Source organism: Desmodus rotundus, chromosome 12 (assembly GCF_022682495.2).
Source record: "Desmodus rotundus isolate HL8 chromosome 12, HLdesRot8A.1, whole genome shotgun sequence".
Taxonomy (NCBI): Eukaryota; Metazoa; Chordata; class Mammalia; order Chiroptera; family Phyllostomidae; genus Desmodus; species Desmodus rotundus.
The window spans coordinates 14,942,704-14,967,981 of record NC_071398.1 but is presented as its reverse complement, the minus strand read 5'-3'; the positions used below and the strand labels follow the sequence as shown (position 1 = coordinate 14,967,981).

Genomic DNA, 25,278 nt, shown 5'->3' with positions numbered 1-25,278 from the left:
CTCCCTTATCAATGCCGGCCTGGTCCACACCTCCAGCCCTGGAAACCACACAGGGAAAGCAGATGCTTGGCCTTCTTGGGTCAGGCCTTAGCCAGAGAGCCATAGGGTCCTCAGATCTGCAGGGCTCAGGAGAGGGTGGGCCTCATGCAAGGCCATTTCTCTCCAGGCCTCTACTTCCTCAACCATAAAGTGAGGAGGTCAGACTCAGTTATCTTGAAGGGCCCTCTACCTCTGAAAAATCCCAGAGAATCCATGTTCACCCTTATGGGTATTATTCAGTCAGCATGGTCCCTGTGGACAGTATTTCCTGGGGTGGTCAAATTACTACCCAGGGAAAAGCATGGGCAGAAAGAATAAGTGTCCTGACCCCGTGGCTTGTTCTGTGGCCTTGCCATGGGGCCATGTGCCTCCAAGCGATCTCTGAAAGAGGGAGCAGCCTTATGTGACGCCTGTTTTCTTTCTGCTTCCATCTGGGCCTGCCCACCCCATGCCTTTCAGTGACCTTGCCCAGCCATCACTCCAGGGGTCTCACACACAGCTGTGTGGTCTTTGGCCAACTTCAGCTTTTCGGATCCTGACCTGTCCCTCTGTAGCTTCTTCAGCTCCTCACGCTGGTCTCCCTATCCAGGTGCCTTTCATGGGGCCCTCTGCCGGGCGGTTGTGATGCGATGACCAAGGCCCCCAGGGAGTTCACGGTCTAGTCCTGCAGACGGTTAGTAACCACAAGGATGGCAGTGTGTGGGCACTGATGCAGGGCAGCACGGGCCTGCCTGGAAACAAGGCGCCCTGAGTCCTCGGGGGTCTGTGTGCGCCAGCCAGGGGGAAGGGTGAAGGAATAAAGGCATTCTGGGCTGTGGAAACCCCACATGCAGGGAGTGAAAGTAATAAAAGGTGTACTAGTCAGGGAGTGAGAGGAAACTACTGAAAAGTTACGAGGCCGCTGAGTTAAGAGGAGCAGAGCCTAGAGGGGGAGCAACGCCATTGGGTTCGGGGTGTGTGCAGCCAAATCACTGTCCTTGATGCCTGATCAGCTTGTAGGAGTCAGTGGGCAACGAACAGGAGGAGGGTCTGTGGTGCCACCCAGGGTTTGGGACCGAACGATTGTGTAGGTGAGATACAGGAGCGAAAGCAGGTTGGAGGGAGGAGAAATTATTCATTTAATTTGAAAGTCCCTGTGTGTATGGTGTTGGAGGGACATGCAGGAAGACCAGGAAGCAGCAGGATATGACAGTTTACAAAATGGCCAGCGCTGGCCGCCTCCTCTCAGAGAGCCCTGCAGGTGAGAAGCAGCAGTCACCTGGTAATCTGGCTGCAAGACTCCAAGGATATCATTCACCTCAACCACCATCCCTTGCCTGCCAGGAAAAAGGCACCGATCCCCTGTCACCAGGGGCCACTCTGTGGGCAAAGCCTGGTCCAGCTGTGGTCTAAAAATAAAGCCTTCCAAAGTTGCCGGGCTTGGGGCAGGCAGATGAACGTCGCCACCTCAGCGGGATAGTATCCCAATTGTTGGTCCCCTCAAGGCCACACCAAATGCAAGCCCTTCCCTGGCAGACAGGGAGCAAGGTCAAGCACCTGCTTCATGACCTGACAGTCCCTTTCCTTTCTCTGCCCCCAAGTTCCTCATCACCTCCCTTTCCATCCTCACTGCTCTTCTGTCTGATCTTCAGGTTTATTGGAGGAGCCTTTGCCTGCAGGTCCCACCCCTGCAGATTGATTCGGTTGGATCTGAGGCAGCGCTTGCTCGAATTGCTACTTTTGTCACATAGGAACTCGTGGGTGATCCAGATGACCAGTCAGGCTTCAAACCCTGCCCTGGGGCAGCTCCACCCTTCTTCCCAGGCCCTCCCTCTTCAGGCATCTTATATGGGGAGTCGAAGTCTCAGAAAAGGAAAAATGTTTATTTTCAGCAAGTCCAAGGTCCCAAGTGGGGGCAGGGCCCAAACTCCCCCTTCCCCCTGAGCGCTGAAGCCCATAAGCTTCTTCTCTGGTTCAGGCTTGGGAGGAGAGGAGCCACCCATGGGGTGGGACAGTCACTTGTACTGAGGGGAGAGTGGGGGTACAAGTGGGGCAGCACAGACACTTAGCATCTTGTTGATGTCCACCTGAGTTGACTTATCCATCTCAGTCTTGAGTAAGCCACTGACCCCCAAGCTGGGCAAACCCCCAGGCTCCTCTGCAGCCTCCTCTCCAAGGGGAACCAGAGCATGGGTGGGAGACACGAGCATATTGGGGCAGGGCAAAGTGAGACCTGAGCCCAGCTCACCTGCCACAGGCAGCAAGGCTGGCAGTTGCTCCAGACAGGCCTCTTCGGGGACCAGGGTCAGCTCCAATTGAGGTTCCACCTCCACCTCAGCCTCCCTATCCCCTTCCCCTGCCTCGTTCAGCTCAGGGTTGCAGTAGTTGATGTACTGGTACAGGGGCCGTAGGCGCTGGGCCTTTCCTGCAAGGGTCCGGGGCAGAAAAGGGGCTGGAGCGCCAAGCTGTGCCATGTCAGGGGTCCAGCAGGCGGGGGGACAATGGAAGGCCCAGGGATTACCACTCACGCTCCAGCCCCAAGGTCTCTGACGACGCAGACGCTGTGTTGGCCACAGCTGGGAGCACTGGGGCCCCCAGACTCTTGCGTTTCTTGGCTTTTTTGTGCTGTTTGGCAGACGGTGAGGGCTTGCTGTGGCTACCCTCCAAGTCGTCCTTCTGCAGTGGCATCCCCTGGGACAGCTCAGCTTCAGCCTTAGGATGATGGGCTTGGTGACTAGGCCCTGGGGAGCTGGGGGACAGGAGGCCTGAGGAGGCAGCCTCCAGCCTTGTCTTCTGTACGCTGAGCCTAGGGAATGACCCACATGCCCACCACCCCAGGCCCAATTCTTGTCCCTTTCCTGGTCAATGAGGCCCCCAGGCTGGACAAGTCTTAAAGCTCATGGGAGCTCAGTCCCCTACAAGGCCTTGAGACTCTCTAAAGGAAGAGGGATGAGGAGGGGTGGTGGTGGCAGGGGCTAAGGATGCGCCCTACAGGCGTGCAGGAGTTCGGAATCCTATTGGGGTATGACACCTCCCCCCACCCCCACCCCAGCAGCCCTGCTGCTCCTTTCCTCAGGAAGCGCCCTCACTTGACAGGCTTTCTCTTGGGACCATGGCTGGACCTCACAACGGAAGCCACAGGTCTGGGGCCTCTCTCCTCTGGTGCCTCCACCTCTGGCTTGAGCCTCTCTTCTTCCAGCTTGGGTCGTTCCTCCTGGAGCTCTGGCTCTGACACTGGTCCTGTTGGACACTTGTCTGCATCCTGGGTCCCACAGGCCTCATGGGCTGTCACCAGGCCCTGGCTTCTCATTCCTGGACACTAGAGGCAACACATAGGTAACTGGTCATCATAGCCAGGCAAAGGGTACAGGGATCAGTCAGTCAGACACCCAACATTAGACACCAAATGCAGATGAAGGGTCTGCAGGGCCCGCACCCCTGCCCCCCTGTGGAGACCGTCTTGGCAGTTAGGGAGTCAGCGCACAGAGTTTGGCCTTCAAAAGCGCCGAGGCCACGAGTTTAAAGACTAGATAGCCCTGGTAGTCACCTCAGAGCTCTGAGCGTGATCACTGGGTGCCTCCGTGAACTGTGCGGCCCCATCGGCTGTCCCGTCTTGGGCCCCAGGTCGTCTCTCAGTCCCCGCTGAGTCCATGGCTGCGCAGAATCAGCACATCCTCGACGGTTGCTAGGGGACTGTGGTGGGGGAAGGCGGAGAGGATCCCGAGGAGCGGAACAGAGCGTAGATGGGATGAGCGGCTGGCGACCATTCAGTTCCACCCTCACCTGGAACTACAAGCCCCAGAAAGCTTTGCGCCAAGGGCTTTGGCCCCTGACCTCAGACGGAAACTATTGTTGCTTGGCAACAGCAAACCTGTCCGGTAGCAGCTGCAAGCTGCAAACCCCTGCTCTGGTGAGCCCCTTGCCCGGTTGTTGAGGGGGAGGGGCTGCGAACGGGTTCGAGAAGTGGGCTAGGAGTGGAGGCGGCTAGTGCAAGCCCAGAACGGGAAGGGAGGGTACGGGCGGCCCGGGTCAAGGTCCAGTCAGGGGAGTAAGCACGAGGCTGAGGAAGGAGGTCCGGGGCTCCAGATAAGCAGCCTGGCAGGCCTCGGTGCACCGTTACAGGGCAACGGAGGCGGCATGTGCGAGGGCCCGTCCCGCATTTCGGGGCCCATCCCCCCAGACCCTACGCTCTGTCCTGACTACTACCGGAGGCCCGCCTCGGGTGAGTTGGGGGGTGCCACGGCCCAGCGAGGCCAGAGTGAGGCTCGGGTTGCACTCCATCACTGACCCCCGCACTCCGCCCCGTCCGACCCCTCAGCCCAGGGGCGCCTTGAGGGGAACGCGCTGAAGCTGGACTTGCTGACCTCGGACCCAGACTTCGAGGACACCCGTCCCCGCGGCCCCCGCATACGTCCTGGAGCCAGACAGATCCTAGAACGTGGCCGGTGCGGCGTGGGGGGTGTGCTTCTGCAACTTGGGGGTATCACCCTAGGCCCAGGGGCCTCTCCCAAAAGTAAGTTCCAAGCAGGAAGGGCAGCGAAGCAAATCTGAGATCAAAACCTGAAATCAAAAACTGTTGCTCTTCCTGCCCTGGGCAGGGCTCAGACTTTGCTAAGTGTCACTTTCCCCAACTATAAAAGGGGGGTGAGGTAGATGCACTACCTTCCCGCAGAAGAAGACTGAATGAGGTAGTCCCCAGGAAACCCTAGCTCATCTTCGTGAATTCAGGAGTCAATGAAACAGTGGTTGTTTAGTGCCTGCTGTGTGCCAGGCCCAATGCATGCTATGAAAACAGGTTAGGTTGAAGACAAACATGGGCCATCATTGAGTGAGTGTGGGAGACAGTAAGCAAGTGGGATGAGTATTATGTACAAGATGATTAACGATAAACTCCCCAATACAAATGTAGAAAATATCAGAGATAGAAGATAATTACCATGTCAGGAAAGACACAGGATGGTGAGGTGGAGTACCTGTATAGGGTCTCAGATAGAGAGGTCGGGCCGTACGTGACCTAGTAGGAGGTGGATTTCGCAGGCTGTATGTAGGGCAGAGCCTGGCAACATCTTTTTCCCAGGGAAGGACCCTAAAGACCATGAGAAGGAGAACCTGAGGAGGATCAAGGAGATCCAGAAGCGCTTCCGCGAGCAGGAGCGCAGCCGGGAACAGGGCCAGCCCAGGCCCCTGAAGGCTCTGTGGCGCTCTCCCAAATACAACAAAGTTCAGTCCCGGGTCAAGGCCCAACTGCAGGTACCTGCCTCAGGGGGCAGAAGTATTGTTGGTCTTATTTACCAAGTGGTGAATTATACCCCAATCTGAATTATGGGGAGAGAGGAAAATCACAGGGGACTAAGGCAGTGGGAGACTAAGAGAGCTGGTTCTGCTGCAGGGGCTTCTCAGAAGTGGTGATGGCTGGGTGATCCTGAGGGGCAAGGAGGAATTAGGCAAGGGGAGAATGGAAGAGAACATTCTATAGAGATGATACGTCACAGACAGAAGTCCTGCAATTGGAGAGAGTGCGGGCAGTGGGGATGCTGTGTACAGTCTGCTGTGAGGGGTAAGAGCACGTGGGTAGGCTAAGAAGTCAGCGGGACCCATATCATAAAGGACCATATAACCCATATTTCCACCTTTATTTCTAAGGACAGTGGGAAGGTCAGGGACAGGAATATGGTGGTGGGACTCTGTCTTGACTAGATGGTGGCACCGTTTCTCTATCAAAGGGTCTCAGAAGGAAGAGCAGGGTTGAGAGAAAAGACAGTAAGGTCATAGGTGGATGTGTTGAAACTGAAGCATTTGTGGGACTGCCAGAGGATGGGAGTGTGTCCAGGAAGCAGATGGAGAATCGGGTCTGGATTCCAGGAGTGAGATCTAGGAGTTATTGAGCATCAGGCTGAGGATAATGAGACCAGGGAAGTGACCCTGGATTTAAGGGCTTGAGACCAGCCGTCAGTGACCTTGAGGGGGCAGATCCAGGAAGTTTGGCTAGGAAGGAGCGAAAAAGAGAACGGTAACTAGATCCCAGACTGAGGTAGAAGCAGTGGTCTGCCATTAAGGATATGAGAGGCACACTTGTTCAGATGCTGATGAGAAGTGCTCCTTTAAGAGGGAGGAGGCGCATAGGGCTAGGGAGAGACAGGTCTTAAGACCTTGACCACAGCCTGACTGATCCCTTTTCTATGCCCTGCCCTTCAGGAGCCTGGTCCTGCCTCTGGGACAGAGACGGCACACTTCCTGCGGGCACACTCTCGCTGCGGCCCCGGGCTCCCACCTCCCCGTGTCCCCAGTCCCCAGCCAACCCCATCAGATCCCAATGCTAAGGTGCAAGTATGTGTAGGCTGGGAGGTGGGGCAAGGATCCTGGGGGTTTAGGGGCACAATACAATGCTGTCTGCCCATCTCGCTTGCCATGTCGTGTAGGTACCAGGCCTGGGTGTGGACTTCATTAGCCACAATGCCCGCACTGCCAAGAGGGCCCCCCGGCGGCATTCCCGCTCGCTGCAGATCCTGGCACAGGTGCTGGAGCAGCAACGACGAGCCCAGGAGCACTACAATGCCACACAGAAGGGCCACGTGCCCCATTAGTAGGTCCCACTGTCCAACACCCAGGGTGACAGGTGCATGTGGCAGGTGGGAGCCAATATCTGCTCTGGGATCATCAACCCCAAGCCTGTACATCCACAGCTTGTTGGAGCGTAGGGATCTGTGGCGACAGGAGGCTGAGGCCCGCCAACGGAGCCAGCCGGACCCCACTGTGCCCCCCGGCCACACTCGTATGCCTGAGAACCAGCGACTGGAGACCCTGAGCAATCTGCTCCAGAGTGAGTATGTGGGCAGGGGGAACTGGGTGGGGAACCCACTGGCCCCCCATGCACCCCTGCCTTACACTAACTGTTCCTGGGCCCCCTGTAGGCCAGAGCCAGCTGCTGCGTGAGCTGGTGCTACTGCCTGCCAGGGCAGACTCACTGAGGGCCCAGAGTCACCGCGCTGAGCTGGATCAGAAGCTGGTGCAGGTAGAGGAGGCCATCAAGATCTTTTCCCGCCCCAAGGTCTTCATAAAGATGGATGCTTGAGCCCTTTGATAGGGGTAGTGATGGGGGTCCTTGTTGAGGACCGCTGCATGGTTGCAAAGGACAGGATCAGGCCCCGTCACAGAGTCCGAAGACAGGAGCAGTTGAGGGGCAGTGTCACCAGAGCACTGTCGTAGCTGGAGAAGGGCCATTCCAGCCCAGCCTCTTCATCCCTTTGTCAAAATTAAACTTTTTGTACACAATGGAGTTTCTTTCCATCGAACTTTTCTTACACTAGAAATTCCAAGCATGGTGGCCCTCCTGCTGTTCAGCTGCAGGAGAGTCTCTGCTGCCCTCATCACCTCTGCCTCACGTCCAGGGCGGAAAGCAAGATTGTGGGATCAGGGAAGAAGCTGGGGCTGGGACACAGAAGGACCATAACTGCATTTGTAGAAAACCTTTAATGCTCCCCAGACTGAGAGGGCCCTGTGAGCAAGCTGAAACCCCCACTGGGGAAGTCCCCTGGAGGGGCAAGGGGCTGCTTCCTTGCACGTCATAGGCTGAAGCCACTGCCATCTCCTCGTGTGCTACTTCCCCAGCCAGAGCTGGCTTGCTCCTGATCATCTAGGGATGGCAGAGAGCTGCAGGCACTGGGAAGGAGGCGATCTGCGTGCAGGTCCCAGCATGGAAGCCCCTGAGACAGCCCATTGGACCAGGGAGGCTGGCGGTTCCCAGTGGCCAGGTCACTACTGTCATCATCACTGTCAGGCTCGGCAGCCCCAAGCCCAGCAGAGGGAGGCCCCCCCAGATGCCCAGATGCCCCGCGCACCACGTTATTGCGCTGATTGGCTGGCTTGACAGTGACAATGAGGTTGTGGCTGTTGGCGACCATCATGTCTGTCACTTGGTCCAAGGTCTTCCCAGCCACCTCAATGCCATTGACTTCGAGGATTTCATCACTGACTGCCAGCAGCCCTGTACTCTCAGCCAGGCCCCCTCGTACTAGGCGAGAGATGAAGATGCCCGGGACCCGTTCCAGGCCCTGAGGAGCTACACGCACGCTCATGCCATCTCGGATGTAGAAACCCAGGGGACGGTCAGAACCATGCTTGTGCAGCCGCACCCGTCGGTGGGTCTCAGGCAGTAGATCCACGTCTATGACTGAAGAAACCTGGCGGAAATCTTGGGGCAGGCTGATTAGGAGGGGTGGCCGGGTGCGCAGAGGTGCCACTGGCCGAAGTAGAAGACCTTTCTTACGCCTCTGCAGAGAGTTGGAGGCAAAGACCAGGCTGCTGGAGTCAGCTTCTGCTGTAGGAGAGAGAGGCACTTAGATCAGAAACCCTTCTCTCCCATTTGCCCTTTTCCATCAGGACCAGGCTGGGGGAAGGGGACACTGTAGCTATTTCCTACCACTTGGAGGTCAGGCCAAGGGCAGGGTACGCAAAGGGTGAAGCCTGGGTACCCTGGGCATGACAGACCTGCCCTGTCACCCTACCCCACAGAAGCTGCCCACTGTACCCCATTCTCACCTCGCTTCTGCACTAGCAGGCGCAGCGGCGGTGGCACACTGGCCAGGGCCCTGTGTAGGCTGTCGTCGTTGGTAAGGGGCAGTAGGTCGCCGTGAGCATCTGTATAGCCAAGCAGCACATCCAGGCCCGGGATCTGATGCACCGCACGCAGTAACCTCGAGAACTCTTGGAAGCCGCTCACGGAAGCGCGGGGCAGCGCAAAGCGTCGGAATTCGGCGTCAAACTGGAGGCAGGGAGTGGGGGGGAAAGGAGGGGTCAGGATGGAGCCTGAGTCCTTTTTCACCACAGGTCCGAGGGTGGCAGGGGTGGGAAAGCGGGCTGCCGCAACAGCTGAGTCCAGACCTCAGCCCCAGCACAAGGGGTGCTGTCCAAGGTCTTCTCCCCTCCCTCCAGGTAACCCAGGCCACAGAGCAATTCTAGAGGCCGGAGGAAGGAAGGAGGCTGGGTGCGGGAAAAGAAGAAAATCCAGAGAATGGGACATGGAGGATAGAGAAAAGAAAAAGGAAGTGGGACCAAGGAGCCGGGAAGGGGAGAATGAGGGAATTGGAAACACCTAGAGCCGGAGCCGGGACTGGAGGGGCCCTTACTTTGCTCTTCACCTCAACGATGCTGTCGGGACTGCGCGCGGGCGTTCTCCGTGGCTTTGCCATAGCGGGGCCCAACGGGACGTGGACTGTGTCCCCGGCGGCCCGCGGAGGCGCAGGTGCACAGTCCGGCGGCCTGGCCGGCCGCACCGCCCCGCCCCTGGCGGTAGCCCTGGCCGTGTCCTCTCATCCAGACCATGACGTCAAGGGGCCAACTACGGAGAGTGGCACGCGGAGTCCACGTTTCCTAGGAAACGGTGATGGGGATGGAGACGTCTTCGTAAGCTCTTACGTCATTACGCTACGGTCTGCGCGTTGTGTAGCCTGGGGGAGGGGCTCGGCCAATCCGAGGGCAGAGTGATGGGAAGGGGTATCGAGTGCTACTATTTCTCCTAACCTTACAGGACTGCGCACTTTGTAGATGAGAAAACAGAGTTATCATATTTGCTGAGTCCTTCGGGGTCACACTGCACTGAAGTAGCTTTGAGCCAATTCGCTCGGACTACCCTAGGCTGCAGCCTCAGGTTCCAAATTCCTCCCTCTCCATCTGCGCCAGCCCCTGGCCCCTTCCTGTCTGGTGCCAAGGTAGTTTTGATGAACGTCCAAAAGATGCACCGCTGTCTGGAGAGCTAAGAACAAATAAGCCGGCTTCCAGTCCACCCAACAGGAGTGTGCACACAAGTCACCAATTAGTACGCGCTCGTGAGCACGCGCAGGACGCAGGTGGGCGGAGACTCGCCCTCAGGTCCCGCCCAGCAGTTATGCGCTTCCTCTTCCGACAAGAGGCGGAGCCGCAGCGCCCGGGAAACCCGGGCGAGCGGTGCTCCTCTAAGCTCAGCTGCTGGGATGGCAGGCTTGAGGAGCGTGGTCCTTCGGCCCTGGATTCGAGATCTGGTCCTGGGGCCAGAGAGACTCTCAAGTCCACGGGTGGGGCAGCTGCTCCAGGTGAGTACTCCCCACCCCCTCAGGGCCCGGAGACCAGGGTGGGACCCTAGGGTAGTGGGATTGATGCCCATCTCTGTCCTCAGGTGCTGCAGGAGGCCGAGGCCCCGGGCCCGTCCCACGCCCCTGACACGTCTGATGTCGGGGCCTCGCTGCTTGTGTCGGATGGGACCCACAGTGTCCGATGCCTGATGACGCAGGAAGTCCTGAACGCCTCGGACTGGTGAGAAAGGTGCCTGGGGCGTAGGAGATTTGAAACCAGCAGGGAGCTGGAGGCTGGAGCCTGAGTAGGTGGGCCCCAAGTAGGCGGGGCTGTGTTCCGGTGGACAAGGCTGTGAGCTGCTTGCTCTCCGCAGGGAAGAGAAGGAATTTGGTTTCCGAGAGGCTGAAGGCCGACTACTGCTGCTGCAAGACTGCGAGGTCCGAATCCAAGTGGCCGAGGGTGGCACGGTGAGTGGTAAGGCTGGTTTGGACGGGTTACTGGGCCACAGTCTTTGTGAGAGCCCCTGAGACCCATCCCTGAACTCACCCCTCCAGCCCACAGAGTTCTACCTCCAGGTGCGTCGCTTCAGCCTAATGCCCACAGAGCAGCCCCGGGATTGGGTGACTAGTTGGTAAGTGATACCTCCAGTCTCCAGCTGTTCTCCCCAGCCGGGCCTGGCTGACATTGGCATAGGCCTTTTGGGTGGGAGGGCTTGGATCCCAAGTAACATTGACTGCTTATCACCATCTTTGTCCTAGCAACCAGGACCCAGACGTGCAGAGAAAGCTCAAAGACTACCTGGAGTGAGTCTAGGGTTGGGCTCCCACAGGTGTGGCTGGATCAGAGGCGGCAAATGCATTGACAGGCCTCAGAATTGTCCCTGAGGCCTGTCCCCTCTGTTTCCATAGGGAGCACCTTTCAGAGTCCACCTCCTCCAATGCAGGTACTTGTAGGGTTGACCCTAACTCTCTGTAGCTATCAGCAGCTACAGGTGACTCTCCAGCCATCACCTCCTGCTCCTTTAATAAGGCCTCTTTCCCACCCGTCCTCCCCTTCCTCCTCCTTGAGCTCCAGCCCAGCCTCTGCCCCTCTGACCCCAGGCCTTTCACTGTCCCAACTTCTGGATGAGGTGCAGGAGGAACAGGAGCATCAAGGGGCACTAGTGCGCCTGGCCGAGAGCTGTCTGATGCTGTCAGGCCCTTGCACAACGCCCCCACTCACCCGCTGGGCCACCTCCAGCCACTTGGCCACGGTCAGTTTGGGGCTGCCCTTGGGGAATGTCAGGGTGAGGAGTTGGGCAAGGGCCAGGCTGACAGTTCACTTCCCCAGGGAGAAGCTGTATACACTGTCCCCAGCCAATGGCTGCACATCTCTGAGAATGACCAGCGAATTCTGAACTCTCTGGGCGCAGGTCAGAGGACACAGGGTAAGGAGGACTAGAGAGTTCCAGAGGGGAATATCTGGGGGCCTGGTGCCCACAGTGCTGATAACACTTTCCTGACCCCCAGGCCCTGAGCTGCCCCCACCAGACCCCGTCCTTCAGGATCTGTCGCTGATCCTGACCTCGTCGTCTTCCTCACTCAGTTCGTCAGGTAAGGTGTAGCTGAAGCCATACCCACCCGCTGCCCAGGTCATGCAGGGTGCTATGAAAGGGACGAACATGGTCCCTGCAGGCCCGCCTAAGGTCACAGGCCACTCAGCTAGTCTGAACTGAGAGGGCTGTGCCCACAGTGAGTCCCCTCCTCCCCAGGAACCCCTGCCTTACCCGGCCATATGTCGTCAGAGGAAAGTGGTGCCAGTGTCAGCCTTTTGCCTGCCCTGTCCTTGGCTGCTCCAGACACAGGGCAGAAGGCCAGCTCCCAGCCCCCAGCAGCCATCTGCTCAGCCCCTGGCCCCCAACCCCCTAGTTCCCCACACCCAAGCCACATATCCAACTCCCCACTCTTGAGTTCTACCATAAGTCTGTCACATCTTGGTCACATCCCCAGTCCACATCAGGCCCATGTGACCAGGCCCCAGAAGTCTAAAATAGAGTTCAAGGAGCTAGGGTTGTCCCCCAAGAACCAGCAGCATTCTCCAAGGAAAAGCACCACCGAGGGAGTCCTGGAGTCCAGTCCTGTCTGGGTGAGCATAGCCCCCTTACCACAGGAGGGTAGGGCAAGGTGGGCCTCGGATAGAGCTGGGAGAGGGGCTGGGGTAGCCTTGGATGGAGTTAGGGGTCCTTGTTGGCCCCTATGCAGACACTACATCCTCTTCAGGGTCCCCCAAAGAAGCACCGTGATGGTTCTGCCTTCCAGTATGAGTACGACCCACCCTGCACTTCCCTCTGTGCCCAGGTCCAGGCTGCCAGGTGAGCGCCTGGGGCAGCCCGCTCTCTTGGTCACTAGTCCCAGTCTTCCTTGACTTACAGCTTTGGTTCTCTTCCCAGGCTCCCTTCGCAGCTCCTGGCCTGGGCCTTGCACTTTCTGATGGAGCCACAGCCAGAACCTGAGCACACCTAGGTGTGAGGGGCCATGTGACCACGTGGGAGAATGTGGTCCGTGCCTGGGGATGGACAAACAGCGCTCCACACTCTGCTTCCTTGAGTTTTTTAATAAAATAATCTCATGCGGCAGGAAAGGAGAAGGTTAGGGGTTGGGGCCGCCGCCTCTTTGGTCTGTGACTGGGGAGGGTGGGCTCCTCTCAGGGCTGGAGGGCTCTGTGTACTGTGGGAGCAGAGGCTCAGCTGCAGGGCCAGATCCTGCGAGAGGAGAGGGAGAGAGAGGAAGGTCGGAACTGGGCTGACTAGTCCTGCACTGAAATAACCGACCCAGCCCCTCTTACCTAGGCCTGGTGATGGGGGTGCCTCAAGCTTTGGCCTCCGCTTGAGGACAGGGGAGCGCTGCAGCCGCAAGGGCCGTTCTGAAGGACACAGAAAGGCATGGGGTGGGTCACTAAGGGCTTGCCGCCTGTTCCCAACCCTCTGTCCCCAGTGTGTGCTGGTGCACACACGCACGCACACATGCACACACTGTTGCCTTCAGAGCCTCCCCTTCCCCTGGGTCCTCCCACCCCGGCAGAGGTCACTCTTTTGGAGGTGGACCCGGGCTGGTTGGAAGGGCTGTCGGACCCTTGCTCCTGGTTCCCCAGTGTCTCACCTTTGGCACTACCAGTAGCCCCTCCAAGGTCCAGAGTCGTGAAGGGAGACCTGGAGCACCCACACCCCCACTCTCCCCCACACTCAAGCCCACTCGATTGGTGCCTCCCCTCACCGCCAGGGGCCCGGAGCTGGTCCTCGTGCACAGATGCCGCCCGTCGCCCTGGTGAGAGAGGCCTCGGCCTCAGCCGGCCATCTGAGGGAGGCCGTGGTATTAGGGTGTGGTCCATACAGCTGCCCCCACTCCAGCCCTTGCCTCCCACCTTCAGGGGCCCCAGCCTGTATTTGGGTGGGGGCTAGGGTGCCCATTTACCTTCATTTCTGGGGCCCAAGCAAGGATCCTCTGGGAGGCCCAGGCTGTCTGGGGAGGGGCTGGCTTTTCGGGGGCTGGGACAAGGGGAAGGGGGTCCTGGACCATCCTGTTGGCCCCAACCTCGGCTCCTAAGCTCTGCGTTCAGCTGCTGCCCCAGCGTCTTCCAGGTGGAGGACTCAGGCCCCTGGCCCCCTGATCCAGGTCTGCACGAGGGGTCTGTTAGGAGAAGGGTGTCAGCCAAGACCTGGGCCAGGCATTGGGAGTGAGCTTGACCTGCGTGGCCCCCACTCACCTGCAGACACGGAGTGGGTGCGGGACTTGATGGAGATGGGAGGGGCCTCCGAGGAACTGTCCATAATGTCACCTGCAAGTGGGACTTGGGGCTCAGGCGCCAGGCCATGGGGGTGAGGGGAAGAAAGACCTGGCTTCTCCCTGTCATCCCCCAGTAGAGCAAGTGCCCTGGGGACTTATCACTGAGGACATCCCCCTCCCGCCAAATGTACCACCCTGGCCCAGGTTCCCACTTACCATCAGAGCCAGCCTTCTTGATCTCTCCATCTTTGCTCTGTAGGAAACAGGGAAGTGAAACTCAGCACTGAACTGCCCTCAACCTAGGCTCATTTTTGTGTGCATTCTTGTTATAACTGCCGCTGAACGGGCTGGGCAACAACGTGGGAAACCCAGTCCTGGTCTTAGAGCTCAGCGTCAGTCGGGGATGGTGGACAGTGAGCACAGACGTCCATGTAGGTGATGTGATGTCTTCATTCTCTGGTGCACTTTCTCTACTGTGGTGACTAGAGTGGCGTTCACGGAAGACAGGAAAATGCAGGGATGGATGCAGAGGAGCCTGGTGTAACCCATGGGTGGTGGTGAGGGGCTGGAAGTGGGCCAGGGAGGTGCTCCAGACAGGAGCGCGAGCAGTGTGCTGAATGCAGCAACCAGGGCTGAGACCCCACGGGGCCTGGAGGCAGGGTTAGGGGTCGAGGCAGTGGCTTGAGAGGAAGCCCCTGGACAACTTGCTGTTTCAGATGTAGGTAACAAGGTCAGAACGCTGTCAGAGCTGCAGAGAGAGGGACTGTCACAGCTCCAACGTGGAGGTACTAGTGGCCTGGGCCAGGGCGGGAGCCAAGTGGGAAGAACAGTTGAATCTCATCACTGTTTGGAGGAGGAGGGGTGGAACTGGCAGGTCTGTGAGTCTCCTGGTCACATATGTCACCCACAGGCTGCTACAAGCCACATGTCACCTGCCCCCTCATTTCACATTTGTGTCCCTCCCAACTCACTTGTCTCCTCTTGCCTTCAGTGCTCCCACTGCCTCTGCTCACGCCAATCCTCTGCAGCATCACCTGGACCCGTTGTTCAAAGGATGGGGCCAGTTCTGTGTCTCCTCGCTCCAGGGGCCGCCTCTGGGGACAGAGGTGGTGGAGTGGGGCGAGAGCCCGGTGCCCACAGCTCCAGCAGAGCCCTCACCCCGACACCAGGCCTCACCTTGTCGGGTCTGGCACCCAGTGCTGCCTCTTCCTCCTCAGCAGGCAGCAGTATCATTGAGTAGGCCTTGCTTTCTCGAGTGTAGCGAGGCCGGCTCCTGCGGGCAGCGTCAGGGCTGCCACTGCTCCCCTCAGCCCCACCAGCCTCCTCCCCACGGCCAGGACGGGCTGGTGGCCGCAGCAGGTCCCCAAGTGTGGTTTTCCGGGTGCGGGGAGCTGCCCCAGGGCTGGTCTCTAGATCAGGCCGTGGCCCCCGCATTGAACGAGGCTTCTTGAAGGCAAAGAGGGTGCCCAGCTTCTTTCGTAGTGTACGGGGGACAGGGGCAGTGCTGCCCTCAGTGGCGGGGTCCTCCTCAGGGGCCCAGCTGTGGGGACAGCCAGTAGTAAGCAGGAAGGCCCGTGGAGCAGCCACCCTCTCCCACCGCCTGCAACTGCCCCTCACTCACAGGCGGTCCTGCTGGATCAGCTTTTTGGAGAAGAATTCCTCCACACCCTCGTCCACGCGGGCACTGAGCCCATTCCCTTCCTGTGGCAAGGCTGGGGGAACCTGGTGGATACCACGTGGTCAGGGGTCAAGGCTGAGTGCAAATGTGACTTTTCCCCACCTCCCTTGTCCAACGGTCTGCCTGAGGCAACTCCAGGACCTGGAGCTGGGGTGACTCTAGGGGGCTGCTGACATACAAGCTCTCCCCCTACCCAGCTAGCGGGCAGAGCTACCGACTTCACATAACCCCCACCCATAGTCGGCTCTGGACACACACGCAGCCCACACCCACTCTTGTCCCACGGGGTCTCCTACACGTCCGGAACTACCCGGTCACCAGCAGGCTAGAGCCCACGCACCCTCTGGGTCACACGTTCTCACCTGCCACCCCCTCTGCTCCAAACAGTTTCCTGCGGTATCCTCCACCCCACCAGGCCTGCTGCCACCCAGCACGGCCTGCTGCTGCGTCAGACCCTCTTGTGGGGCCTCAAGCCAGCTTCCCCTCCCCTTCTGCCGTGTGCCCACTACCCGGCCAGTCCCTGGTGCACACATATGCTTGCCCACACAGACACTGGCCAGATGTGCAGTAGACACAGGACTGTCCCTGCAGTCCGGAGCCCAGTGTCTTTCAGTAACCCTGGGGGTGCTGGATGAGACAGCCGCTCTCTTGCACATCCACCCATGCAGTGTGCCAACCTGAGGCAGACTTCTATCCCCAGGCGCACCCTTAAGAAAGCCCACCACTCACGACCCCGCATGGAAATGGCCTGGGGTGAGGGGTGGCCAGGAAGAAGCCAGGACGTGGCCACACAACCTTGTGATCTTGAGCTCCCCACAACCCACCTCCCTGCCCTGCCATTATCTGTGGGGCCACCTACGACCCCCAATTCCACCGCTCTGGAGTGGTGGGAGGGCGCTCACCTGGGGGCCCCCAGGCGGCGGGCGGTGGTGGTGCTGGCGCCGGGGCCGTGGCCGGGCCCTGGTCGGATGGCGCAGAGGCTGCCCGGAGGGTGGCAGGTCCATGCGAGGCAGCGGGCCGGCCGGGGACCCGGGAGCGGCGGGGCTCGGAGAGCCGCGTGCAGATGGGTCCGCCTGCGGCTCCGCATCCTCTCCAGGAGCCGCCAGCTCGGGCTCCGGTTCCTCAGCAGCACCTGAGGGGAGAGCACCAGAAGAGCACAGAGAGCAGAGCCTGGGGAGGTGGCAGTGGCAGCGCTAGGGCGGCGGGGGACCCGCCCAGGGTGCTGGGAGGGGCCCAGCAACGCGGCGGCCGCTCCCCTCCCCCCGCCAGCCCCTCCCCCGCCGCCGCTGTCCGTGGTGCTGAGCGCGGCCCCGAGCGGCGCGCGCCACTGCCACCAAGCATGCGCGTCCTGGGGGTAGATTTGGGGTGGGGGGGCGCGAGTGGAGACCGAATCCGGGCTCTGGTATGCTCAGGTCCCGCTTCATGCTCACTGACCACAGCGGACCCCAATCTTGCAGGATGCGCGCGGGTTCTTGCCCAGTCCGGGAAAGGGTTGGGGAGTTTCCGGGACAACAGGGCTGAATGAATGTGGCGAGGTGGCCGGGTCTAATGGAGCTTCAGCCCAACTCAGGAACTCCCTGACTCCCAGGCCCTGACTCACTGTGAGTGGAGGGGACCAGGTGAAGGCAGTGGTTGGACGCAGGCCGCTTCTGTGGAGGGCTGTCACCCTGCTGGGGAGGGCACGGACTAGATCTGGGGCGAAGGAGCTGCTCCCCCACTTTCCACACCCCAGGAGATGAGGAGATCTAGGGTTCCAGGCCCAGAGTTCTGGCACCACCTACCTTCTGCTTCTCTTCATCCTCCCTTTCCTTGTCCTCCTCAGAGAAGAAAAGGCCTTCCAATTCCCCAGGACCGAAGTGGGCGGGCTGGCCTTCTTCCAGGGCCAGTATGGCAGAGGGCATTGCCACTGTTGTCTGCTGAGCCAGACTGTCTACCTGCAATACCAGGCACTCTTAAGATGGGCAGGTAGGGCCCCAGCCACAGTCCCATCAGTGCTAAGGGAACCCTAAAATATCCTTGGGCACAAGATAATGTGGAACCCCTGCGAGGCAGTGGCCAGGTCGCCGTGCACATGTGTGCGTGCAAGTGCACACTTCCCCTCACCAGCCGATCCAGGGCTGCACTCAGACCCGCCAGTGCTTGAGCCACAATGCTCTCTGCCAAGGACCCTGTCACTGAAAGCCGCATGTCCCTGAGGGCAAGAAAGGGTAGGGGTCAGTGTTCTGTCTCTGCCCTGCCCAGCCCAGCCCAGCTCTCCCCATCCAGCCTACCTACCTGAGCCTAGTGAAGGCATCTTGCAGCAGGTGCTCTGGGAGCAGCTCTGGGAGGCCCCTTGAACCCACCAGGACCCCCTCTAGCTGCTCCCTCCACCTGGGTCCCTGCAGCATCTGTGGGCAGAGGCTCCTTGTTGTGTCCAATGTGGCCTGAGTGAAGTCCTGTGCAAAGGCCAGAGCATGGTGAGGCTGTGGCCAGGGCCCAGACTGAACGGCTGGAGGCTCTGACCTCCACGGAATATTGACTCAGGGGATATCACAGTCAGGCCTACAGGATGGGGTCGAGCCTGCATAAGGAAGTGGGGCAGGGGCAAGGGGACCATCTCACCTGAATGTCCTGGCGGCAGACCTCACCCACCTGCCCCAGGAGGCCCTCCAGCTTCTGCCGTAGCTGCCACTGATGGCTTGGGGAGCTTCCCGCCTCATATAGAATGGGGAGAATCTGGAGACCAAGGAGGAGCAGGAATTGCAATGTGACGCCTCACTAGGAGGGGAAGGTTCCTCATGATGGGAGGGTTTGCTCACGCTGAGAGAGAAGTTGGCATTTTGGATGGCATCCTCAGCCTGGTGCACAGCAGCATCACCATGGGGCCCAGCCCCGCAGCCCAGCAGCTCCACATGCTCCTGCACCGACTGGCACAGCTCGTTCACTTCCTGGGAGACAGCGGGAATCGGTCCCAGTCTGGCCCCCACCGGTCTCCCAGACCCTGACTACCTCCTTCCCAGGGTCTCCGCCAGGGTGCAGGGTCCTGAGGCCAATACCGTCAGGCCAGCCTATCTGTTCAAGGACAAAGAGCGGCGTCTCCTTTGGTTCCCTGCAGGGACTTTACCTATACTTCCCAAGTGCACAGAATAGGAAAGAAAGGAGCTGTTAGTCATGTCTATGTTTTAGAAGCTCAGTTTGTTTACCATCAACCTGGAGAATAGACTAAGAGGTGGGGAGAAGTGGGAGTGAGGCTCCAACATGGCCAGGAGGAATCTGGTCCAAACCTCTGTCCACAGCACTTGGGGGTGTGGGCGCCAGTGAGGCTGGGCTGCAGGGCAGAGAGAAGAGTTCGTGGGAGATAATGAGATCACCTGAAGATGTATAGAATGTGGAGCCCTGCAGGATGTCTGGGGCAGGATGCTTGGGCTCTGGAGCTGGGGAGAGAAGCGGGGTTTAGGAATAAGAGGTGGGAAGGTTTCTCACAAAAACAAGGTAGTGGAGGGAAATGAAGCCATGACAGAGGTCAGCGTAGAGGGGAGGGGAGCCCTGTGAATGGGAAGCTACAAGAGAGGCAGGGTTGGGGGAGACGTTTAAATACCTCCTATCTCTAACAGGAGAGCCTATTTAAATGCTTTAAAAAGGCAGCCAGTGGTGTCGTTTGGGGGAGCTACTTCAGGAGCGGTTGGATCCTCTCCAGACCAAAGAGAGGGCATTGTCTGGAACAGCAGGGTTTAGGCCCCCTGGCCCCAGAAAATCAGACCTTCAGACTCACAGAGGCTCCCAGGTGCCACAGCTCCCCCCGTCCTTGTATCTTCTGTTTGCACTCAGGGTCAGGGAGGGGCCGCTGACCTGCTCAGAGGGGCTGCAGACCAGACCTAAAGGGTGCTGGTAGGAGGTGCTGGCAGGAGAGACGTGGTCTGTGTGGTTGTTCCTCAAGAGACAGGCTTGGATCTGGGGACAAGGGATGGGGATAGGTGCTGGGGAGCAGGGCCACCGCCCAGGGCAGAGCAGCGGAGAAGGGACCCCCCACACACACCTGATGCACCGCACGAGCTGTCAGTTCGGGGCGGCTGCGCTGCGCCTGGGCCACGTCCGACAGTGGCAGAGGCATGGCCTTCAGGCTTCGGTTCTGCTCCAGGGCCTGCGCCACGTCCAGCAGACCCAGGGCAGACGTGTGATTACGGTCCCAGACCACGGACCTGGGCCGAGAGGGGCTACAGTCAGGGGCGGAGCTCTGCCAGGCTGCACCCAACCCGCAAGCCTAGCCCACCCGCCTCCACTCAGCCCCACCCCTTAGCCCAGCGGGCTTCTCCAGGCCACGCACTCCTCCCCATCGGTCCCACCCCTCAGACCCCGCCCACCGGAGTCTGGTGTTAACCCGAAGCGCCTTGGCCAGCATCTTGGCCCCCGTGTCCCCCATGGCGTTGCCGCTGATATCCAGCGCTGTCAGGTTAGGATTGGTGGCCAGAGCCCGAAGCAGGACGCTGGCTCCCAGCTTCAGCCGCGACTCGGCCACAGACAGAGACTGCAGAGGCTGGGGTGAAGAGAAAGCCATTTGTGGCTGGAGTCTGGAGTCAGCAAGGAGGACAAGGTCGCAGGGACTGAGGGAGCAGGAGTCAGAGGGTCCCCAGGGGTCTGTTGACTGAGGCTCCCGCGTGGCCCCGTGAACTCACACAGTCGTCATCCTGCATGAGCTGGACAATCCGGTGCAGCACGTCGTCCAGGGTCTCCCTGTGGGCACGCGCCACGGTTGGGGGAGGAGCCCGGGAGGGGGGGTGCTGTCTGGGAGGCCCGGGAGTGGGGCGGGGGGCTTACTTGCACCGAACGTTGAAGTTCCTTCCAAGCGCCACATGTCTCAGGGACCGACTCCTCCCGATGGCCAGCACCAGAGTCACCATGTCAGAGCCGAAGCCTGGGGGCGGTTGGGGTCACGCACAGGCGAGGCTGCAGGGCTGGGGTGGGGTGGGACCTGGGTGGGTGGTGGAGGATGGGTTTCGGGGCGGCCTCACCATTATCTGACAGGTCCAGGGAGCTCACCGCGCCAGCGTCGCACACTAAGTCCTGTATCACCTGAGCGCCCGCAGAGCGCAGCTGAAGGCGGAAGGCGGGGCGTGCTCAGGCCACTGGCGGGGAGGGTCTGGCTGCCGCGGCCCCGCGCCCCCGCAGCCCCACTGGCTGCGTAGGGACACACTGCCCGCTCACGTCGAGGCTCTGCGCTCACCTCACAAGCGCTGAGGTCCAGGTGCAGGTCGCCTGTGTGCATGTTGAGTGCTAGACCTTCCAAAAGGGCCCTGGGAGGGGATGTCACAGGAGGTGAAGGGAGAGGGGACAGGGGGCCCCAGGGTGCGAATACCAAGAAGGAAGGGCCGGGGTGCCCAGGAGGTTATGGTGCGGTAGGAGCGGGGTGAGGCGCTGGAGGCCGGGCTGGGGCTGGGGGGGCGGCGCACAGCGGGGGGACGGGACGCGTAGCCACGGGCAACGACACTCACCTGAGCCCGTCGGGGGGCAGCTTGCAGCCCGCCAGGCTCAGGTGCCGAAGCGCGCCGGCGCGGCTGAGGAAGAGTTGCAGCGCGGCGGGCGCAGCCCGGGACTTCCTGGGGCGGGGGAGCGGGAGAAGTGGGCTTCGGGACGTCTCTCCCGTGCGGTGCGCCCCAACGCCGCCCGCCCCGGCCCGCCCTCTTACGTGCGGGAGAAGACGTTCCTCGAAGCGTCTAGGTGGGTGAGGCTGGCGCAGCAGCCGCGGGACAGTGCAGCAAAGAGCTGCAGGAGGAGGGTGTGGGCTGCACCGGCCGGAAGACTGAGCCCACCCCGCCAGCCTTGCCATCCAGTCTACCCTCGGGCTGCAGGCCGGGTCACCAGCCCTACCGATCACCCCCCACCCCCACTGACCACCCCCTCACAGTGTCCAGGGCGGTGTCTGTGCCTGCGAGATTCAGGAACGTCAGAACGTTGGGGTGGCTCAGGAAACTATAGAGTCCCTGGTGGCAGGATAGGATGGGAGAGAGGGAAGAAGTCAGGGGTCGCCTCACCAAGAACTTTGAGATCCCACTAACGGCAGTGCCGCCAATCACTACCCCTAAAGACAGTCACTCACCCCATTATCCTCCGAGGCCCCCAGTGCCCCCGGGTTCCCGGAAAGATCCAGGTGGGTCAGGGCAGAGTCAAAGGCCGCATTGGAAGCCAGGGCCCGGCCTAGAGCCTTCATTCCTGGTGGAGGTCGGGGGTGGCTGGGCAATCAGGCAGACCCACCTCCCTGCTCACACCCCGACCCTACCCCGTCCTGGGCTCCCCCTACCTCGAGGCGTCAACCCTGTCTGTGCCAGGCTGAGTCTCCTCAGGGCTCCAGGCCGACGTTCTAGGTGTCTGCTGAGCGCAGCCACGCCTGGGGGTGGGAGAAAACCTCGTGGGTCTTCCTTTCTCCAGCACCAACCCCAGGCACTTCCCCAGGCTCAGCCATACCTCGGTCATCCAGCAGGTTCCCCGCTAGGCTGAGCTCCTGAAGCCCAGAGCTCGAGTTCCCTGCCAGCGCCTGGGCCAGTCGCCGAACAAACTCTCTGGGGACCAGACCCCAGGGGTGAGACTCCGACTCTGGATTCCCAACTCCTCCCCATCCCAACTGCCCTCCCTGTGCCCCTTACCCCCTCAGGCCACAGGTCTCCAGCACCAGCTCCTCCAGATGAGACGACTGACTCATCATGTGCAGAATCTGTTCCAAGACCTCAAGGCTCTGAGAACAGAGTGGGGGCTCAGTGGGCTGCACCCTGGTCCCCACCTCCTTGGTGCCTCCCTGCCCCCGCACTCTCACCAGCTTCATGTCCACGCAGGAGAGACACCGGAACCACAGGTTGTAGGACAGGGCAGCCACACTCAGTGCCAGGTCCCTGGGTGTGCAAAGGGGCAGGGGCAGAGCTCAGGGTCCTCCAGCCAGATCCCAGGCCCAGCGTCCCTCCCACGGAGAGGCTGAGGCCCAGGAATGCGGGTTATGGAATCTTCCTCCCTTCCCAGTCCTGGCAGGCCACGCACCGACTGCCCAGGTGGCTGAAGTCTCCCAGGCTGAAATGGCGGCAGCCCTGACGGTGGTACACAGTGTCCACGTCCTGGACAGGAAGAAAGTGTCTCTGACTAGCTTGGGGCACAAGAAGCAGGGAGGGACTCAACACACATGGGGGTCGGATGTCTTCAGAGCCCCCCAGAGAGGGCCCTAGCCTCACCCACTGAATCTCCTCTCGGAAAGGGAAGCCATTGTAGTCACACAGAGCCTCGTATGTCTCCGAGAAGCCACCTGGGGAGGTGCCAAGGGTGGGGGGCAGAGAGAGACAAAAGGTCAGAGATGTGTGAAGATCGGACCCAAGCTGGGTGGTGGCTGCACCTCGAATGGCTCTGCTCGGTTTGGGAGACCTTCAAGTCCAGGGGCCTGGGGCTACAGGGAGGGGGCAGATGGAAGCCCCGTATGGCCTTGCCTAGGCCCTTACCACAGGGGCTACTGGATGCGGTAGTCTCAGAGGGGCTGCTTCTCTCCAGACGAACCAGCATGGAGGGGGGTGTGGGCCTCCGGAATAGCTTCCTGAGGAGGGAATAAAGGAGAAGGGGAAAGGGACTTCTAGCCTCTGGGATGTGAAGCAGCCCACTCGGGTCTCCAGAGCATTCCCCTTGCCGCCCTCCTTCCCTGCCAGCCCCATGAAGTTGCTGGGCCTCACCCGAGGGTGGAGCGAGGGAAGACCTTCTTGATGGCTGCAGCGACATGCTTAGCCAGCTGTTCCAAGGCCGCCACACCAGGAAACTCCAGGACCAGCTCAGGCAGGGACTCCAGCTCAAACGTGACCTGGGAGTGCAGGTGCTGGGCTGGGCTCCTTGTGTGGAGGCAGGGGAAGGGGAGGGGAAGGCAGGCCCTAGTCAGTACTCAGGGTCTCACCTGAGGAGGTGTCTCTTGCAGTGCCATGGCCTGGACCTCCAGGTAGCTGAACGTGCAGTCCACCTGTGGAGTGCCTGGATTAGCCTGGACCAAGGGCTGAGCCCCACCCTCCTGGGAGCCCAGTTCCTTGTGCAGCTTAGAGCTCAGAGCCAGGGGGGCCTAGACTCCAGTCCTGCTTGCTCTCGGGAGTGCAGGGCCCACAAGGACAAGATGAACATGCTACCGATGCAGCCCTCTTGTCAGGGAGGCTACTGGAGGGCAAGGCGGGTGTCGGCCAGGCCCCGAGACTGACTCACCCTCAGTGGGAGGCAGGTGTGGAGCAGGTAGGCTCTCCATCGAAGCAGTGCCTGGCGGGGAGAGAGTGTCTGACACCCTGGGCAGAGCAAGGGGCTCCTTCTGCTGGGCCCAGCGTCCTCCCAAGCCCTGCCCCCTGCCATACCAGGACATGACCTTGCTCAGCACCCTCCCGCTCTGGGAGCCAGGTTTTCAGCAGCACTTCTGCCTCCTTGGGCCACAGGAACCTGGTGATCTCGCCTGTGAAAGGGCAGCCTGCTGGATGACTTGGGTCCTCCCATGGAGGTCAATTCATGCCCTGTCAATTCATGGTCTGTCTGTTCCAGGCTGGGGGCCTGGGCTCGTCTATGGGCGGGCAAGGAAGGAGTGGAGTAGATTTGGGGACAGCAAGCCCCCCGAAGGAGCAGAGAGAAACGTTTGCCGCGCATCCGCAGGGCACTGGGTCGGCCTCTGGTTTGGCGGCTGCGCTGCTTCTTTCCAGCCAAGTAGGCAAGAAGGGCCAAAGCTTACCTCGCAGCTCACAGGATATGCCGTCGGGGGTCTGGGCCATGGGGCCGGGCCAGGAGGCCGGGGCGGCCCAAGGAGCTCCGGCGAGGAACTGTAGCTGGCGGGCGCGCACAGGAAGCCTGGGGCCCCGGCCCTCAGTGCAGCCACCTGCTCCTCCTGCAGCGGAAGGTGCGCGCTGCTTCCTGCCAGGCCGCCCCCGGCCCGGCTCCTCCCCTCCCTGGCCTCCGCGGGCCCGGAGATGTCGCCTGGGTACAAGGTGTAGGAGGAGCGCAGAGCTCTAGTTGTTGTCCACCCTGTAGCGCAGGAAATATCTCGTCAGGCCAGGTGTGGCCAGCAGGGTCGCGCCTGTCGTAACCTTTCAGTTCTTAGCCCTCTACTTTACCCCACAGCGCAGTCCCTGCCGCGAGCACCAGGGGGTGCTGCCTGCTCGGTGATTCCCTCCCAGGCCCACCCGTGTGTACCCTCCAAAGCCTTGCTGGGGAGGTGGACCTTGGGCAGTGAGGGGAAAGAAGAGGTGTCTGTTCAACAGGAAGGTTCGATCTCTTCCAACACCCAGGTGCTAACCTGGAGGACCTAATCTATTGCTTCTAACAAGGAGACCATGACCCCATTGGGCATCCAGGAACTGTTAAAGGGGTGGAAAAAAAAACAAACCCAACCCAGATGGGCCCAGATGCCTTTCTCTGCGGCAGAGGTTTCTTAGCTTTCATCAGGTTCGGGCTGGGTCAAGGCCAGAAGGTGGGGATGTATGCCTGGGGTGGGGGTGGGGAGCAGCCTCTGGGTAAAGCCTGAACCCCAAGTGCCTCAGGGAGGATGGAGTGACTCATGCGCAGAGGCCAGGCACATGTGGTCCTCTGGGAAGTGACACATTCTCCCTGACCTAGAGTTTGGGGAGAGGGAGGTTTCTATCTTCAGGGCTGGGAGGGGTCAGAAGGTCATAGGTCAGGGGCCTGAGAAGCATGCTGCCTTATAAAAAGACCAAGGACCTAGATTCTGGAAGGTTCCCAGAAGGGGATTAATTTTTTTGCATCCATTACAATCTAATTCAACTTTACTTATGAGACAGGGAACGGCATCCGGCC

General features: G+C 60.3%; 5 protein-coding genes across 15 annotated transcripts; 2 read left to right on the top strand and 3 right to left on the bottom strand.

Annotated features, from left to right (window-relative positions):
• Nucleotides 1-1,915: 1,915 nt before the first annotated feature.
• On the bottom strand, nt 1,916-3,696 carry C12H16orf86 (chromosome 12 C16orf86 homolog). Its single transcript, XM_024555840.4, has 4 exons — nt 3,566-3,696; nt 3,108-3,337; nt 2,547-2,767; nt 1,916-2,443 (listed from the first exon to the last, which is right to left on the bottom strand). The coding sequence occupies exons 1-4, from the start codon at nt 3,668-3,670 to the stop codon at nt 2,034-2,036; spliced, it is 966 nt and encodes a 321-aa protein (XP_024411608.1). The 5' UTR covers nt 3,671-3,696; the 3' UTR covers nt 1,916-2,033.
• A 70-nt stretch (nt 3,697-3,766) lies between these two features.
• Nucleotides 3,767-7,354, top strand: ENKD1 (enkurin domain containing 1). 4 transcript variants are annotated; one of them, XM_045191832.3, is made up of 8 exons: nt 3,767-3,928; nt 4,141-4,240; nt 4,337-4,531; nt 5,096-5,268; nt 6,214-6,339; nt 6,438-6,601; nt 6,702-6,838; nt 6,930-7,354. In XM_045191832.3, exons 1-8 carry the CDS (start codon nt 3,767-3,769, stop codon nt 7,088-7,090), a joined length of 1,218 nt encoding a protein of 405 aa, XP_045047767.2. In that variant the 3' UTR covers nt 7,091-7,354. The 4 variants fall into 4 exon arrangements, with proteins under 4 accessions (XP_045047767.2, XP_053771245.1, XP_045047766.2 ...); XM_053915270.2 differs by having other exon boundaries at nt 6,687-6,838; XM_045191831.3 differs by having other exon boundaries at nt 6,214-6,345.
• Nucleotides 7,355-7,472: 118 nt separating this feature from the next.
• PARD6A (par-6 family cell polarity regulator alpha) lies at nt 7,473-9,593 on the bottom strand. Of its 3 annotated transcripts, none has more exons than XM_053915271.1 (3): nt 9,144-9,593; nt 8,557-8,779; nt 7,473-8,335 (listed from the first exon to the last, which is right to left on the bottom strand). In XM_053915271.1, exons 1-3 carry the CDS (start codon nt 9,204-9,206, stop codon nt 7,581-7,583), a joined length of 1,041 nt encoding a protein of 346 aa, XP_053771246.1. In that variant the 5' UTR covers nt 9,207-9,593; the 3' UTR covers nt 7,473-7,580. The 3 variants fall into 3 exon arrangements, with proteins under 3 accessions (XP_053771246.1, XP_053771247.1, XP_053771248.1); XM_053915272.1 differs by having other exon boundaries at nt 7,473-8,332; XM_053915273.1 differs by having other exon boundaries at nt 9,156-9,593.
• Nucleotides 9,594-9,823: 230 nt separating this feature from the next.
• On the top strand, nt 9,824-12,629 carry ACD (ACD shelterin complex subunit and telomerase recruitment factor). 3 transcript variants are annotated; one of them, XM_045191830.3, is made up of 12 exons: nt 9,824-10,085; nt 10,169-10,305; nt 10,439-10,532; nt 10,620-10,696; nt 10,824-10,868; nt 10,974-11,008; nt 11,166-11,317; nt 11,395-11,491; nt 11,574-11,657; nt 11,816-12,189; nt 12,339-12,415; nt 12,494-12,629. In XM_045191830.3, exons 1-12 carry the CDS (start codon nt 9,987-9,989, stop codon nt 12,564-12,566), a joined length of 1,344 nt encoding a protein of 447 aa, XP_045047765.1. In that variant the 5' UTR covers nt 9,824-9,986; the 3' UTR covers nt 12,567-12,629. The 3 variants fall into 3 exon arrangements, with proteins under 3 accessions (XP_045047765.1, XP_053771243.1, XP_024411651.2); XM_053915268.2 differs by having other exon boundaries at nt 9,825-10,085; nt 11,395-11,476; nt 12,324-12,415; XM_024555883.4 differs by having other exon boundaries at nt 9,830-10,085; nt 12,324-12,415.
• On the bottom strand, nt 12,603-24,498 carry CARMIL2 (capping protein regulator and myosin 1 linker 2). Of its 4 annotated transcripts, none has more exons than XM_053915266.2 (39): nt 24,200-24,498; nt 23,835-23,929; nt 23,692-23,742; nt 23,396-23,458; nt 23,181-23,305; nt 22,956-23,047; nt 22,695-22,765; nt 22,507-22,580; nt 22,289-22,364; nt 22,122-22,210; nt 21,943-22,037; nt 21,779-21,865; nt 21,578-21,690; nt 21,384-21,461; nt 21,167-21,243; nt 20,973-21,077; nt 20,705-20,774; nt 20,493-20,574; nt 20,299-20,395; nt 20,157-20,214; nt 19,845-20,017; nt 19,520-19,682; nt 19,333-19,434; nt 18,303-18,431; nt 18,136-18,219; nt 17,779-17,939; nt 17,608-17,695; nt 17,286-17,438; nt 17,105-17,174; nt 16,407-16,636; nt 15,448-15,548; nt 15,003-15,366; nt 14,798-14,920; nt 14,043-14,079; nt 13,807-13,878; nt 13,515-13,730; nt 13,317-13,397; nt 12,889-12,966; nt 12,603-12,805 (listed from the first exon to the last, which is right to left on the bottom strand). In XM_053915266.2, exons 1-39 carry the CDS (start codon nt 24,237-24,239, stop codon nt 12,693-12,695), a joined length of 4,176 nt encoding a protein of 1,391 aa, XP_053771241.1. In that variant the 5' UTR covers nt 24,240-24,498; the 3' UTR covers nt 12,603-12,692. The 4 variants fall into 4 exon arrangements, with proteins under 4 accessions (XP_053771241.1, XP_053771242.1, XP_053771239.1 ...); XM_053915264.2 differs by having other exon boundaries at nt 12,604-12,805; nt 18,106-18,219; XM_053915265.2 differs by having other exon boundaries at nt 12,605-12,805; nt 17,105-17,171; nt 18,106-18,219.
• Nucleotides 24,499-25,278: the final 780 nt, after the last annotated feature.

Coding starts and splice junctions, on each gene's coding strand:
- C12H16orf86 (XM_024555840.4), bottom strand. CDS start 3,670: ATGGACTCAGCGGGGACTGAGAGACGACCTGGGGCCCAAGACGGGACA. Junction 3,338..3,565: donor ATCACGCTCAGAGCTCTGAG/GTGACTACCAGG, acceptor TGTTGCCTCTAG/TGTCCAGGAATGAGAAGCCA. Junction 2,768..3,107: donor CCCAAGAGAAAGCCTGTCAA/GTGAGGGCGCTT, acceptor CCTGTCCCCCAG/CTCCCCAGGGCCTAGTCACC.
- ENKD1 (XM_053915269.2), top strand. CDS start 3,767: ATGAGCGGCTGGCGACCATTCAGTTCCACCCTCACCTGGAACTACAAG. Junction 4,532..5,095: donor CCCAGGGGCCTCTCCCAAAA/GTAAGTTCCAAG, acceptor TCTTTTTCCCAG/GGAAGGACCCTAAAGACCAT. Junction 6,602..6,686: donor AAGGGCCACGTGCCCCATTA/GTAGGTCCCACT, acceptor ATCAACCCCAAG/CCTGTACATCCACAGCTTGT.
- PARD6A (XM_053915271.1), bottom strand. CDS start 9,206: ATGGCAAAGCCACGGAGAACGCCCGCGCGCAGTCCCGACAGCATCGTT. Junction 8,780..9,143: donor TCGTTGAGGTGAAGAGCAAA/GTAAGGGCCCCT, acceptor CCCTGCCTCCAG/TTTGACGCCGAATTCCGACG. Junction 8,336..8,556: donor CCTGCTAGTGCAGAAGCGAG/GTGAGAATGGGG, acceptor TCTCTCCTACAG/CAGAAGCTGACTCCAGCAGC.
- ACD (XM_024555883.4), top strand. CDS start 9,987: ATGGCAGGCTTGAGGAGCGTGGTCCTTCGGCCCTGGATTCGAGATCTG. Junction 10,533..10,619: donor AAGTGGCCGAGGGTGGCACG/GTGAGTGGTAAG, acceptor TCACCCCTCCAG/CCCACAGAGTTCTACCTCCA. Junction 11,009..11,165: donor GTCCACCTCCTCCAATGCAG/GTACTTGTAGGG, acceptor CTCTGACCCCAG/GCCTTTCACTGTCCCAACTT.
- CARMIL2 (XM_053915264.2), bottom strand. CDS start 24,239: ATGGCCCAGACCCCCGACGGCATATCCTGTGAGCTGCGAG. Junction 21,691..21,778: donor GACAGGGTTGACGCCTCGAG/GTAGGGGGAGCC, acceptor GACCTCCACCAG/GAATGAAGGCTCTAGGCCGG. Junction 20,775..20,972: donor CTGCCCCCCGACGGGCTCAG/GTGAGTGTCGTT, acceptor ATCCCCTCCCAG/GGCCCTTTTGGAAGGTCTAG.